Source organism: Ahaetulla prasina, chromosome 4 (assembly GCF_028640845.1).
Source record: "Ahaetulla prasina isolate Xishuangbanna chromosome 4, ASM2864084v1, whole genome shotgun sequence".
In the NCBI taxonomy this organism is placed as follows: Eukaryota; Metazoa; Chordata; class Lepidosauria; order Squamata; family Colubridae; genus Ahaetulla; species Ahaetulla prasina.
Window position 1 is genome coordinate 148,625,372 of NC_080542.1, and position 13,721 is coordinate 148,639,092.

The 13,721-nt window shown below is 49.3% G+C and overlaps 1 protein-coding gene across 1 annotated transcript in view; it reads left to right on the forward strand.

The window, feature by feature from the left end:
• The window catches only part of LOC131198290 (NAC-alpha domain-containing protein 1-like), a 33,038-nt gene extending 22,198 nt beyond the window's left edge, over positions 1-10,840 (forward strand). The window contains exons 5-11 of the mRNA XM_058182777.1: positions 996-1,087; positions 1,491-1,574; positions 2,603-2,749; positions 3,535-3,666; positions 4,500-4,622; positions 6,358-6,543; positions 10,786-10,840. Of these exons, the coding sequence (XP_058038760.1) occupies positions 996-1,087; positions 1,491-1,574; positions 2,603-2,749; positions 3,535-3,666; positions 4,500-4,622; positions 6,358-6,372 (593 nt within the window). The 3' untranslated portion in view covers positions 6,373-6,543; positions 10,786-10,840. The remainder of the gene's footprint in view (positions 1-995; positions 1,088-1,490; positions 1,575-2,602; positions 2,750-3,534; positions 3,667-4,499; positions 4,623-6,357; positions 6,544-10,785) is intronic.
• Positions 10,841-13,721: the final 2,881 nt, after the last annotated feature.

The following is a 13,721-nucleotide window of genomic DNA, read 5'->3' on the forward strand; positions in this document are numbered from 1 at the left end:
CTCCCCATCCAGACCTGTACGGCTTCCAAGCACTGGGACAGCACTTCGACAGCTTCGTTGGGGTGGCCCGGGGTGGAAAAGTACAGCTGTGTGTCGTCAGCGTACAGATGGTAACTCACCCCAAAGCCACTGATGACCTCATCCAGCGGCTTCATATAGATGTTGAACAGGAGAGACGAGAGAATCAACCCCTGAGGCACCCCACAAGTGAGGCGCCTCGCGGTCGACCTCTGCCCCCCTGTCAACACCGTCTGCAACCGGTCAGAGAGATAGGAGAGAACCACAGATAAACGGTGCCTCCCCTCCCAAACTCTCCAACCGGTGCAGCAAGATACCATGGTCGATGGTATCAAAAGCCACTGAGAGATCTCATAGGACCAGGGCAGAGGAACAATCCCTATCCCTGGCCCTCCAGAGGTCATCCACCAACGCGACCAAAGCTGTCTCCGTACTATGTCCAGGCCGGAAGCCGGACTGGAACGGGTCTAGATAGACAGCTTCATCCAGGTACCTTCAGAGACATCCAATGGGATGGGTGGGTGGTTGGACTAGAAGACTTCCAAGGGTCCCGTCCAGCTTCAGGATTCCATGATCTTTGGTGGGCCCTTCAGGGATGTCCACCAGAATGGCAGGGGGTTGGTCTAGACCAGGGGTCTCCAACTTTGGTCCCTTTAAGACTTGTGGACTTCAACTTCCAGAGTCCCTCAGCCAGCAAAGCTGGGAGTTGAAGTCCATAAGTCTTAAAGGGACCAAGGTTGGAGACCCCTGGCCTAGAAGACCTCCAGGGTCCCTCCCAACCTGAGGATTATTTGACTCTTATAATAACTGCAGTGCTTCCATTAAGAATTGTGGAATGAAAGGGGATAAGATGGGGGCAAAGCTCACAATGTCTCACTTAACAACGGCAATGTGGGGCTCAATTGCCATTGTAAGTTGAGGACGGAGCCTTGCTAACGGAGACCTCGGATAGAATACCCTAAAATATCTTTTTGCAGGATCTTCCAACGATTCTGAAAGCAATGAAGGATCACTACCAGAATTGGAAGAGCCGAATTTTCCAGTACCACGGACAGCTCACGCAGTGCAGGTGTGGCCCTCGCAGACCAGAATGGGTGGACTTCAATTCCCAGAATTCCCTAGTCAGTCGCATTTCAGGTGGGCTGGGCTGAGGGAGAGAGGGGGGCTCATAGTCACCCAGCTGGCTTTCCTGCCTAAGGTGGGACTAGAACTCACTGTCGCCTGGCGTTTGGTCCAGCGTTAACCCGACCCACAATTGCGAAGACGGGAGGGTTGATGGGAAGATGCTCAATAAAATAAATAAAAGACCTTTTCAAAAATGATCTCGGACATTAATCGAGGTCAGCTAAGTGCTTTTCCAGGAAGGTAAAGAGAAGTTGATGGGCCATTCTGGAGAGAGCGTAAAAGCCCTCTTTCAGCCAAAGGGATCCGCTTAGTAGTAAGGGATGAGTAAATGGATTTGTTTCTTTCAGACCCAGCTGACTCATTCCCTGGGGACTGGCGAAGAATCCATTAGCAAGGCCAAACAAAGCCGGAGCGAGAAGAAAGCTCGAAAGGTAATTCCCTCCCTCCCTTCTTCCCCCCTCCTTCCTTCCTTCCTTCCCTCCCTCCCCTCCCTCCCTTCTTCCTTCCTTCCCTTCTTCCTTCTGTTCCATCTGTCCTTTCCCATTCATCTCTTTCCCTCCCTCCATCTTCTCCCCGCCTCCTTCCTTCCTTTCTCACAAATCACTTAAGGCGGTGAACATATACAGGACACCTTCCTCCTCCTATTTTCTCCAAAACAACAATCCTGCAAGGTAGGTTGGGCTTTCAGAGAGGGACAGCCCAAAATCACCCAGCTGGATTTCTTGCTTAACGTGGAACTAGAACGCACCATCTCCTGGTGATTGAATCAAAATTAAGCAACGTCCTTTCATACTTAAGGTGGAACTATAATTCACCGTCACATGTTGATTGGCTCAAAGCAACTTCTCTTTTGTGCCTAAGGTGACACTAGAACTCACCACCTTTATTAAGAGTGTTTGTCTGCAGTTTGTTAGTTTCCTGGTCTGGTCTACCTCAAAGGGTTGGCAAGGTGAAAGACTTCCACTCATTGTAGAAGGCATCTGCCAACATATTGCCAGATGCCACAGAGCGCCTTGGAACAACTCCAGTTTTGGGGGTCTAAGTATCTCTCTTGCCCTTTCTTTGGTTCTGGACTGAGATCTCCCACCGCACTAGAGAAGTTAAGTTCTCTCAAGAGGTCAGAAGAAGACTTCTGCATGGTTCCTACCAGAAACATCTTGTGGTCTCCAGAACTTTCCACAGTTCATGGTCCACCATGTCTTGAAGAAGACCGCACCTGGAGATGGCCTTCCGTGGAAGCAAGGGGTTGGTCTACAGGACCTCAACTGTAGCATTGGGTGGGAGAAGGTCCCTCCTTCTCCTTATTCTTCAACCAGCTCTTTGGTTGACCTACAAGAGGCCTCCTTAGCTTTCTTCCATGGCTTTTGAGGGTGTTGTGAGTTCCTCTCTTCGTGGTGTGGTTGCGAGCCCATCAACATGGTGCCGATGGGCTGTGTGTGGTCTTCTTCTTTGCCCCCAGGCCATGTCCAAGCTGGGTCTGCGGCAGATCCATGGCGTGACCAGGATAACCATCCGTAAGTCCAAGAATATCTTGTTTGTCATCACCAAGCCAGATGTCTTCAAAAGTCCAGCTTCCGACATCTACATCGTCTTTGGAGAAGCAAAGGTGATCTGGGAAGAGGGAAGAGGAGGTGTGGGAATCTGGGATCCTGGGGGAGGGGAGAAGTCTGTGGGTGACTGAAGAGGGAGGGAGGGAGGAGAGATAGGTGGATGGGTGGAAGGAAGGAAGGAGGAACGAGAAAAGGTAGGAAGGAAAGGAAGGAAGGAAGGGGAAAGAGGGAGCGAGGAGAAAGAAAAGCAAGAAAGAATGAAAGGCAGGGAGTAGAGGTCTCCCTTGTTAGTACATTTCTTGCCTGATTGTACAGCATTCTATCACCTTTTCTGTAGGCTTCCTCTTTGGAACGATGTAGCTGCTTAAGTTTGTAATGTGATAAACAAGATAAAAGTGAGTCCGTTGCCAAGTTGTTGCCAATTTGGGTTACGGGACTGCCGTGATAGTCATAAGTGTGGAAAAACGTGGTCGTAGGTCACTTTTTCCTTGCTCTTCTACCTTTGGCCGCTAATCGAATGGTTGCATGTTGAGGACTTCCTGCGTTGTGATAGATTGGCCTCCGCCTTTCTTGACTGGAGAACCAAGAGATTGTCTTCTTCTCACCTCAGTTGGAGAAGTCAGATTGGAAATGTAGGTTTAGGGAAGGGGTCCTCTCCAATTCCTGGTTGAAGGACCTGGCCTCTTGGTAGAACGTGGAAGAGCCTTCTAGGCCAACCATCTGGAACTCGTTGGAGAACGTCTTTGCTGGGTGTCTTTCTCTGGAAACGGGCCAAAGCCAGGTCTCTTTCTCCTCCAGAACGGAGAAAGATCTGAAGGCCCTCCATTACTTTCTTCTGCAGATCGAAGACCTCTCCCAACAGGTCCACAAAGCAGCAGCGGAAAAGTTCAAAGTTCCTGTGGAGCACTCATCCTTGATCACCGAAGCAGCTCCAGCCCTCACCATCAAGGAGGAGAGCGAGGAAGAGGAGGAGGTAAGGAGAGCCAGATGTCAACCTTCTCCAGACTTGAGGTGGAGGTGGGGGTGGAAAGGAGGGAAGCCCAAGAGGAATGAGAACCTTCATGATGTCCTCTTAAGAGGTCCCCCTCGGAGGTCCAAGGGGAGTAGACATCTCGGGAGGCAGGCTATTAACCCTGATGCTGTGGTCAGGTGTCTCTCAGATGTGAAGGGACTGTTCTACATAGAAGGACCCCAAATCGCCAGGGCTTGGAGGGACATCTAGTCCAGCCTTCTGCCCAAGATAGGAGACTTCATACCATCCCTCATGTGAGGATTGGGGGTCCTTCATGCTGATGTTTCTGAGGCCACAAATCCATCTCAACCTCTTGAGGGACCATCTCTTGGTAGTTTCTTAAGCCAGCTCCATGTTCTTTCTGAAGATGCTAAGCTTGGACTTTAGGTTGCTGGGACACCATAAAGTGTTGGAGAAGTCATCCCATGGTGGGGTAAGTCTCCTGGAACCTTACTCCATTGTTGCGATAATGATTATGATGGTTTGCTGCAAGGTCAGCCAGAGGTTGAGGTGGGATTTGGGATTTGGATCCACCTCTTGAAGTCCACCTTTCATGATGGTCTTTCTTCTTTCTTTCTTTCTTTCTTTCTTTCTTTCTTTCTTTCTTTCTTTCTTTCTTTCTTTCTTTCTTTCTTTCTTTCTTTCTTTCTTTTCCCCTTTTTCTCCCTTCCTCCCTTCCTTCTTTCTCTTTTTTTCTTTTCCCCCTTTCCCTCTACTTCCCCCCCCTTCCTTCTTTCTTTCCTGCCTGCCTCTATTTCTGTATTTCCTCCCTCCGTCCCTCTCTCCCTTTCTAGGTGGACGAAACAGGTCTGGAGGTGAGAGATATCGAATTGGTCATGGCTCAGGCCAATGTCTCCCGCCCCAAAGCCGTCCGAGCCCTGCGGCACAACAACAATGACATCGTCAACGCCATCATGGTGAGTGTTTGAGGGCAGCAGCCGTCCCTCCTCTGCTGTGGTGGAAGGTGGCCTGGATTCCCGGGAGGGGAGGAAAGGAGGGAGGGAGGGAGGGGCTGCGCTCCACAGGACAGAGAGAGCGCCAAGTTTTGAGAGTTTGGTTGAGAGGGAGAGAATTCACAAGGCTCCTTCCAGGTGGTTCCCAAAGTATATCCCTAAGGTAAAGGTAAAGGTTCCCCTTGCACATATGTGGTAGTCATTGCCGACTCTAGGGGGGCGGTGCTCATCTCCATTTCAAAGCCGAAGAGCCAGCGCTGTCCGAAGACGTCTCTGTGGTCATGTGGCCGGCATGGCTCAACGCCAAAGGCGCACGGAACGCTGTTCCCTTCCCACCAAAGGTGGTCCCTATTTTTTCTACTTGCATTTTTTACCTGCTTTCGAACTGCTAGGTTGGCAGAAGCTGGGACAAGTCACGGGAGCTCACCCCATTACACGGCAGCACTGGGGATTCGAACCGCCAAGTTGCCGACTTTTCGATCGACAAGCTCAACGTCCTAGCCCCTGAGCCACCATGTCCCAAGTATATTCCTAGTCAGTCTTATACAGGCAGTCCTTGACTTATGACAGTTCAATCAATGACTGTCCCAAGTTTGAACGGCACAGAAGAAAGGGCCTCAGGGCCGTTTTCCCCACTGAGGACCGAAGCAGCGTTCCCGCGGTCACAAGATTAAAACTCAGACACTTGGAAACTGATTCGTATTTATGACGGTCGCAGCGTCCCTGGGGAGAAGGGGTCACGTGACCCCCCTTTTGCGACCTTCTGACCAGCAAAGTGAAGGCGGACGCTGGAGTCGCTTAAGAACCGTGTGACTAACTTAACGACTGCAGGGATTCACTTAACAAGCCTGGCAAGGAAGGTTGTAAAATGGGACAAAACTCACTTAACAAATGTCTCGCTTAGTGACCAGAATTTAGGAGTCAATTGTGGTCATAAGTCAACCACTACCTATAGAAAAGGTTGGAAATGAATAGAAATGAATAGATTACATTACATTGCATTACCAGATATATTATATTGTATTATTCTAGTCTAGTCTAGTCTAGTACAGTACAGTATAGTATATTTATTATATTTTATGTTCTTGTTACATATTATATAATATAGATGGGGAATAGCATCAGTGCTACAAGGGGATGGGGTTTGTGGGGGGGCAGGAGGAGGAGGGGGGAGGAGGAGGACTTGTGGGGGGTTTCTTGCTGCTCTCTGAGCTGGGTCTTCTTCTTGCAGACGTTTCATGACCCAACTAGGGAACATCATCAGTCCTAGAAGGGAATGGAGTCTGGGAGGAGGAGGAAGAGCAAGGGGAAGGGGAGGAGGAGGAGGAGGAGGAGGAGGAGGAGGAGGGAGGGGGAGGAGGAAGATTGTGCTTTCTGAGCATGGTGAGCATTTCCTTGCAGACATTTCTTGACCCAACTTTGTAACATCATCAGTTCTAGAAGGGTTTCTGTTCAAATATATATATATAGTCCCTTCTAGCACTGAAGATCGTCCCTAGTTGCGTCAGGAGACATCTGCACAAAAAACGACCAGCTCAGAGGACCAAAGACCCCACACTCCTCCTCCTCTTCCTCCTCCCCCTCCTTCCTTCCAGCACTGATGATGTTGCCTAGTTGGGTCGCGAAACGCTTGCAAGAACTCCACCCCCTCCCCACTTCCTAGACCTGACGCTTCTCTTCTTCCCCTTCTGTCTTGCAGGAGCTGACGATGTAGTGTCCGGTGGGGAGATGCCCAGCCCAGAGCACCCACCCCCTGCCCCTGCCTTCCCCCCCCCACTTCTGTATATACGGCCGGTTACCAGTAGCCGATACACCTGTTAGGAACGTACAAAGACTTTACTCTCTGATTCGTCTATACCAAGGATGCTCTCTTGCTTAATAAACGGTATATTCACTCCTGCTGCACCTGGGCTCCTTCTCTCTGTCCTTTGTTTGAGGGGGGGGGGCTTTTAAGCTGCCAAGTGTCAGTCCTTGACTTACAACGGTCCATTTAACGACCATTCTGAAAGTGACGACGGTCCCCCAAAATGGGATTTAGACGTAGCCAAATTAGACCCACAGCATTTCGCTTATAGAATTACAGAATTGGAGGGGACCCTGGAGATCATCTAGTCCAACCCACCTGCTCGATCAGGAGATCTTATATACCATCCCTGAAAAAACCACTGTCCAATCTCTTTTTAAAATCTTCCAGTGATGGAGAACCAATAATTTCTGGATTTTTTATTTATAATGTTCCCTTTTATAAAATCTCACCGTCTTCTCATTCCCACCCCCATGTGAAAATTCAAGAAGCCGAGCCGAGTGCGAATTCTGAGGTTCATCAGTGTCCTTCCTTTGAGCCCGCGCAGAGAGCTGGTGACGTGGATAAAGGAGCAATTTAAAAAAAAAAATTAGAAAAAGGAACGTTTTTTAAAAAAGAAGGAAAATAAATCGCTTTGCAAGCCAAGCGTTCTAAATTTTACCAGGCTGTTTTGTCCCTCAGAGGCCTTTTATGGTTTTCTGCTCGATCGATTCTGGTTTGTGTCACTTGGATCGGAGAATTGCCCTTGTGAGTCTGTGTGTTTGTGTGTTGCGTGGGACGGGAAAATGCGGGATTCGTTCGGGGTGAAATCCCTCTGTTTTAACTGAGGCCTTCCAAAGCCAGATTGGCTTAATTTACTTAACAATGGTGGTGATTCGTTTAAAGACCCTTGCAAGAAAGGTCCTAGGATTGGATATGTCTCACTTAAGATTCTTGACAGCTTTAAGAGAGGAGGAATTGAATGGCCAGAATCCCCTAGCTGGTATACTATGAGAAGGGGAGGACTTCCAGAATCCCCCAGCCAGAATACTTTTAAAGGGGAGGACTATAACTCCCAGAATCCCCCATCCAGGGAGCTTTAAGAGGGGGGGACTTCAACATCCAGAATCTACCTGCCAGGATACTTTAAGAGGGGAGCACTACAACTCCCAGAATCATCCATCTATCTATCTATCTATCTATCTATCTATCTATCTATCTATCTATCTATCTATCTATCTATCTATCTATCTATCTATCTATCTATCTATCTATCTAGTTATCATATCATGTAATCATGATTTATGACCCTCCCTCTACTGTGGTTAGCAAACGGGGGCTATTTTACCCACCTGTGTCTGACTGACCCCCTTCCTCTCCCCAAAGGCTTTGGGGTGAGCAGGGCTACTCCCACTTACTAGGACCCCACCCCACCAGCGATTTTGGGGAGAGGCTTAATGTTCAAAAAGGACACCGTTTCTTTAAGCACCAGAGACAGAGATCTTGTGACCCCTCCCTCTTTCCCCTTAACCCTCCCCTCATTATTAAAGGAGGAGGGGCTGGAAGGGTCAGAGATAGGGTTACTCAAGAGCTTTCTGGTGTAAAGGAAGCCACTACCTGGCCATTGCATTTACTATGGGCTCCTTTCTTAGCCTCTTGAAGAATGGGAAAGCAGGTAACTGGACCCTCTGGGGTGGGAGTATTTTGGGTGGGCGGGGGTGCATGTGGGGTTTGCAGTGAGTCAGGGGTGCTTTCTCCAAGCTGAGGATGATAGGTGGTGGAGTCTGGGCCATGGCAGTTGGCCATGATGGGTGGTGGAGTGTGGGGCAAGGGGGTTTGCTGGATTAAAGAAGGACGCTGCCTGTTGAGAAGGTCTGGGTTTGATAGTCTAGAGTTGAGCAGGGTTAAGTTGGGTTGAGCTGAATAGAATTGTATTGAGTGGAGTTGAGCTGTGTTGGGTTGGGTAGAGTTCAGCAGGATTGAGTTGGGTAGAATGGGAATGGGTAGAGTAGAGTTGAATTGAGTAGGGTTGAGTTGAGCAGGTAATAGCTTTTTTTGAGTAAGGTTGAATTGCATTGATTAGGGTTGGGTTGACTTATCCTGGGGTAGAGTTTATTAGGATTGAGTTGGGTAAAGAAGGAATGGGTAGAGTAGGGCTGGATAGAGTCGGCATTAGTTGCATTGAGTAGGCTTGGGTGGGCTTGAGTTGGAAGGCCTGACTGCCTTTGTGTAACTGCACAATGGATGTGAGAAACGCTCGCCATTCCTATCAGGAGACCAAATCGGGAATGGAACGGAAACCAAGTTCATAATCATTGTCAAAGCTGGTTGATGGTCCCGTTGCAGCTGTCAGACCTGGAAGCCATCTTTCTACCTTGGTGCCTTCAGGCTCCAGGCCTGGCAGGAGCCTCCTGTGGGGCGTTGGGAGGGGGGCTAGGACAGAGTGGAGAAGATCCTTAGCCAAAACCCAATTCCTTCTAGGAAGTCAAGGCCAAGGGGCCCTGCAGCTGTGCGGAGGAGAAGGCGAAGAGATCTTCCGTTCCGGACTGGACCTGATTGGACGGGTGGGGGAGGGGTGGGAAAGATTCCGGGTCTCCCAGCTGTGCTCTGAGGAACTTCAAGCCTCGGAGTTTCCTTTCCTTGGGGCTGTTACTTGGAACCCTGACAGCAGCCTGTTGCACAGAGTTCATTCTTGGAGTGTAAATGATGGTTTGTTGCAAAGACACCCACAACAACCTACACCTCGGTGTGTGTCTATAGAGGGGGATGAAACTCAATTCCCAGAGTTCTTTGCGCTAGCAAGCTGACCATCTGGAGGGTGTCAGAGCTGGGGGAGGCTGGCTTAATGTGTGGCCAAACCTGGCTGATGGTGGCTTAGTTAGTAGATCAGGGTTTCTTAACTTTCTTGGGTGAAAAATTGGGTGGTTGGGTTGTTGTGGAGAAAAATAGGAGAATAAAGGAATATTATATGCCTGTTTGCTTCCTTTAATTACTTAGAAAAATAAGAAATCAGGATTTTAAAAAGTCTAATCACTTTAATAACATAAATTAATATCCAGCCATCTCTTTCTCTCTCTCTTCCTTCCTTCCATCCATCCATCCCTCTGTTCATTTATCCATCCATTTCTTTCTATTTACCTGCACCCATCACAAATAACATCTGAATTTTGAACACGGGGACGCCACAACCTGTGAGTAAGGGTGAAAAAGAGTTCCTTTTTGTCAGGCCCTTTGCAGTCTTGGTCACTAAAGGAACAGTCATAAGTCGAGGCTTGTATCACATTTTCCAAGAGTCATAGGGAAAATCACGCAGGTTGGTTCCTACAAGTGTGAACAAAACCCATTTCTTTCTTTCACTCTTTCTCTTTCTCTTTTTCTTTTTCTTTCTCTCTCTCTCTCTTTCTCTTTCTCTTTCTCTGTCTCTTTCACTTTTTCTTTCTTTCTCTCTCTCTTTCCCTCTCTCTTCTTTCCCTTTCTCTCCCTCTTTTTCTTTTCTCTCTCTCTCTCTCTCTGTTTCCTTCAGTGTTTTTTTTTAATTTGCATTTATATCCCACCCTTCTCCGAAGACTCAGGGCGGCTTACACAATGTCAAGCAACAGTCTTCATTGCCCCCAACAATCTGGGTCCTCATTTTACCTACCTTATAAAGGATGGAAGGCTGAGTCAACCTTGGGCCTGGTGGGACTTGAACCTGCAGTAATTGCAAGCAGCTGCTGTTAATAACAGACTGCATTAGTCTGTTGAGCCACCAGAGGCCCTTCTAGCCTAGTTTTCTTCTATGACCCCCAGCAAGACCTTGGGCGCAATTACAAAACCCATCCTTCCCAGCCTAGACACTGGATTCAGAGATTTGCAGTCCATCCCCCTAAAAAATAAGGGATATAAATAGGCAATGAGACTTTGATCCAGGTTTGCCATTCAACAATTTTGCATTTCTTGGTAACTATGATTTGATCCCAGGGGACTGAGATGGTGGAAACGTGGCTGGCAAAGTTGGGGCTGGGCCCATGAGCTAGATTTCTCTTTCTGAGTGCTAGAAGGGAGCGGCTTGGAGGAGGAGGAGGAGGAGGAGGAGGAGGAGGAGGAGGAGGAGGAGGAGGAAGGACTGGGCAGCCTTAGGTACTCTCTGAGTATTTTCTTCCAGACGTCTCATGACCCAACTAGGGAGCATCATCAGTGCTAGAAGGGAGGGGGTTTGCAGGGAGGAAGAGGAGCAGGAGGAGTAAGAAGAAACCAGGTTCAAAAGGCCTCCCAGCCTCTTAAGTTGCCTGAATCCTTCTGTGTCTCTTGCCAGGTGGATCGTTTGACTTCTGCTTCCTCCCCTCCTTCTCTCTCCCCCCACAGGTGACTCAGAAAGCCTCGCCTCCACCTCTGGGCCGAGTGGAGAAGTTCAGCCTCCCACACCGATTTCTCTGGCCGTGACCCCCGAGGCTCCCTTGAAGGTTTCCCTGCAAGAGGCTGAGCAGACCCATCCCTCCTGGCCCCCCAGTGGTGACGAGGCTCAGGATAATGCCGCCCTCAGCTCCAGCCCTTTAGAGGAGCAGGCGTGTTTGTTGCCTTCATACGACGCAGGAATCGGAGGTTTCACGAAAAGAGGCTTGGAAGCCTGCCCCTTTGATCGTCCCCTTACCTTCCATTCTGGGCCTCTTTCTGAGGTTCGGGGTGTGTTTGGAGCAGGCCGCGCCGAGGCAGGGGGACCTGGTGGCCTTCAAAGCCAGCCAGCTACGTCCTCTCCGGAGGGTGGCATGAACACCATTGAGCGCCATCAGATGATACCAGCTCTGCTTCTCCCCTTCTGTGGTAGATCCCTTTTCAAGGCGGAATCCAGGGAGGTTATGCTGTTCCCGCAAGGAGAAGCGATGGAGAACGCTGCTCTCTACGGCATGGAGGAGGAGGACGACAATGTCACCTCCGACTCCTTCGAGCACTTTCTCTTGGAAACATCCATCGATGAAGGCGTGGACGAGTCCTTTGTTTATCTGGTTGACACTTCCCAGTCCTCGGACTTGGCTTCCAATGATTGCAAGGATGGTGTTGAGCAGTATGCCCTGGTTGCCGACACAGTCGTAGAGTCCAAGGAAGACCCAGAGTGTGCGCCCCTGTACCTGGAAAACAAGAGCGAGAGCAAGATGGCCGTATGCTCAGATGAGTACAACATAGATGAAGAGAAGGAGAGGCCCCTTGCGTCGCTCCTTGAGTCGAAGAAGAATCTTCTAGAACAACCCAAAGTCGTCCGAGCAGATTCCGAGACAACCCAGGACAATGTCGCTGTCTGTCTGGAGTCAGAAGACGAACTGGAGGAAGCCTCGTCTCTTGACCAGAGCAACAATGAGGACCGTGCTATGGTGGCGTTTTCTGAGGAAAAACTCGACTCTCAGTCTCTCCTGGCGCTGAGCCACACCCCAGGGAACATCCTTGCAGAGAACAACGGGGCCCTTCTCGATGCCTCGGCGTCGTTGCCCCAAGAATCTCCTGTGTTCCACCCAGATGGGGAGGAAGGAGCCGAATTGCAGAAGTGGAGTGTAACTCGCAAACCTCTGGCGGAAGGTAAGATTTCCCATTTTCTTCCCATTCAACAATTACAGATAGTTCTCGACTTATGACTGTTTGTTCAGTGAGCGAAGTGACTTTGGGATCGATTGTCATACGACCCTGTAGTCACGTGATCAAAATTGGTTCATATTTATGATGGTCGCAGTGCTCCGCAGGTCACACGATCCCCTTTTGCGACCTTCCGGCAATGCCGAAACTGGATCTCCTTAACGACCGCGTTGCTCACTGAACAACCGCAATGGTTCTCTTAACAGGGCAGGGAAAGTTTTAAAATGGGACCAAATTCACTTAACAACTCTCTCGCATAGCAACAGGGGTTGGACAGGGTCCCTTCCAGCCAGAGGATTCTATGACTCTCATAACACCTGCAGTGCTTCCATTAAGAATTGTGGAATGAAAGGGGATAAGATGGGGGCAAAGCTCACAATGTCTCACTTAACAACGGCAATGTGGGGCTCAATTGCCATTGTAAGTTGAGGACGGAGCCTTGCTAACGGAGACCTCGGATAGAATACCCTAAAATATCTTTTTGCAGGATCTTCCAACGATTCTGAAAGCTACGAAGGATCGCTACCGGAATGGGAAGAGCCGATCTTTCCAGTACCACGGACAGCTCAGGCGGTGCAGGTGTGGCCCTCGCAGACCAGAATGGGTGGACTTCAATTCCCAGAATTCCCTAGTCAGTCGCATTTCAGGTGGGCTGGGCTGAGAGAGAGAGAGGCTCATAGTCACCCAGCTGGCTTTCCTGCCTAAGGTGGGACTAGAACTCGCTGTCGCCTAGTGATTGCTCCAGCGTTCACCCGACCCACAATTGCGAAGACAGGAGGGTTGATGGGAAGATGCCCAATAAAATAAATAAACAAAAGACTTTTTCAAAAATGATCTTGGACGTTAAGCGAGGCCAGCTAAGGGCCTTTCCAGGAACGTAAAGTGAAATTGATGGGCCATTCTGGAGAGAGCGTAAAAGCCCTCTTTCAGCCAAAGGGATCCGCTTAGTAGTAAGGGATGAGTAAATGTATTTGTTTCTTTCAGACCCAGCTGACGCATTCCCTGGGGACTGGCGAAGAATCCATTAGGAGGCCCAAACTAAGCCGAAGCGAAAAGAAAGCTCGAAAGGTAACTCCCTTCTCCCTTCCTTCCCTCCTCCTTTTCTTCCTTCCCTCCCCTCCCCCTTCCTTCCTTCCTTCCTTCCTTCCTTTCTTCTCTCCCTCCTTCCTTCCTTCCCTTCATTCTTCCTCCCTTTGCATTACCAGATATATTATATTGTATTATTCTAGTCTAGTCTAGTCTAGTACAGTACAGTATAGTATATTTATTATATTTTATGTTCTTGTTACATATTATATAATATAGATGGGGAATAGCATCAGTGCTACAAGGGGATGGCGTTTGTGGGGGGGCAGGAGGGGGGAGGAGGAGGACTTGGGGGGGGGTTTCTTGCTGCTCTCTGAGCTGGGTCTTCTTCTTGCAGACGTTTCATGACCCAACTAGGGAACATCATCAGTCCTAGAAGGGAATGGAGTCTGGGAGGAGGAGGAAGAGCAAGAGGAGGAGGAGGAGGAGGAGGAGAAGGAGGAGGAGGAGGAGGAGGAGGGAGGGGGAGGAGGAAGATTGTGCTTTCTGAGCATGGTGAGCATTTCCTTGCAGACATTTCTTGACCCAACTTTGTAACATCATCAGTTCTAGAAGGGTTTCTGTTCAAATATATATATATAGTCCCTTCTAGC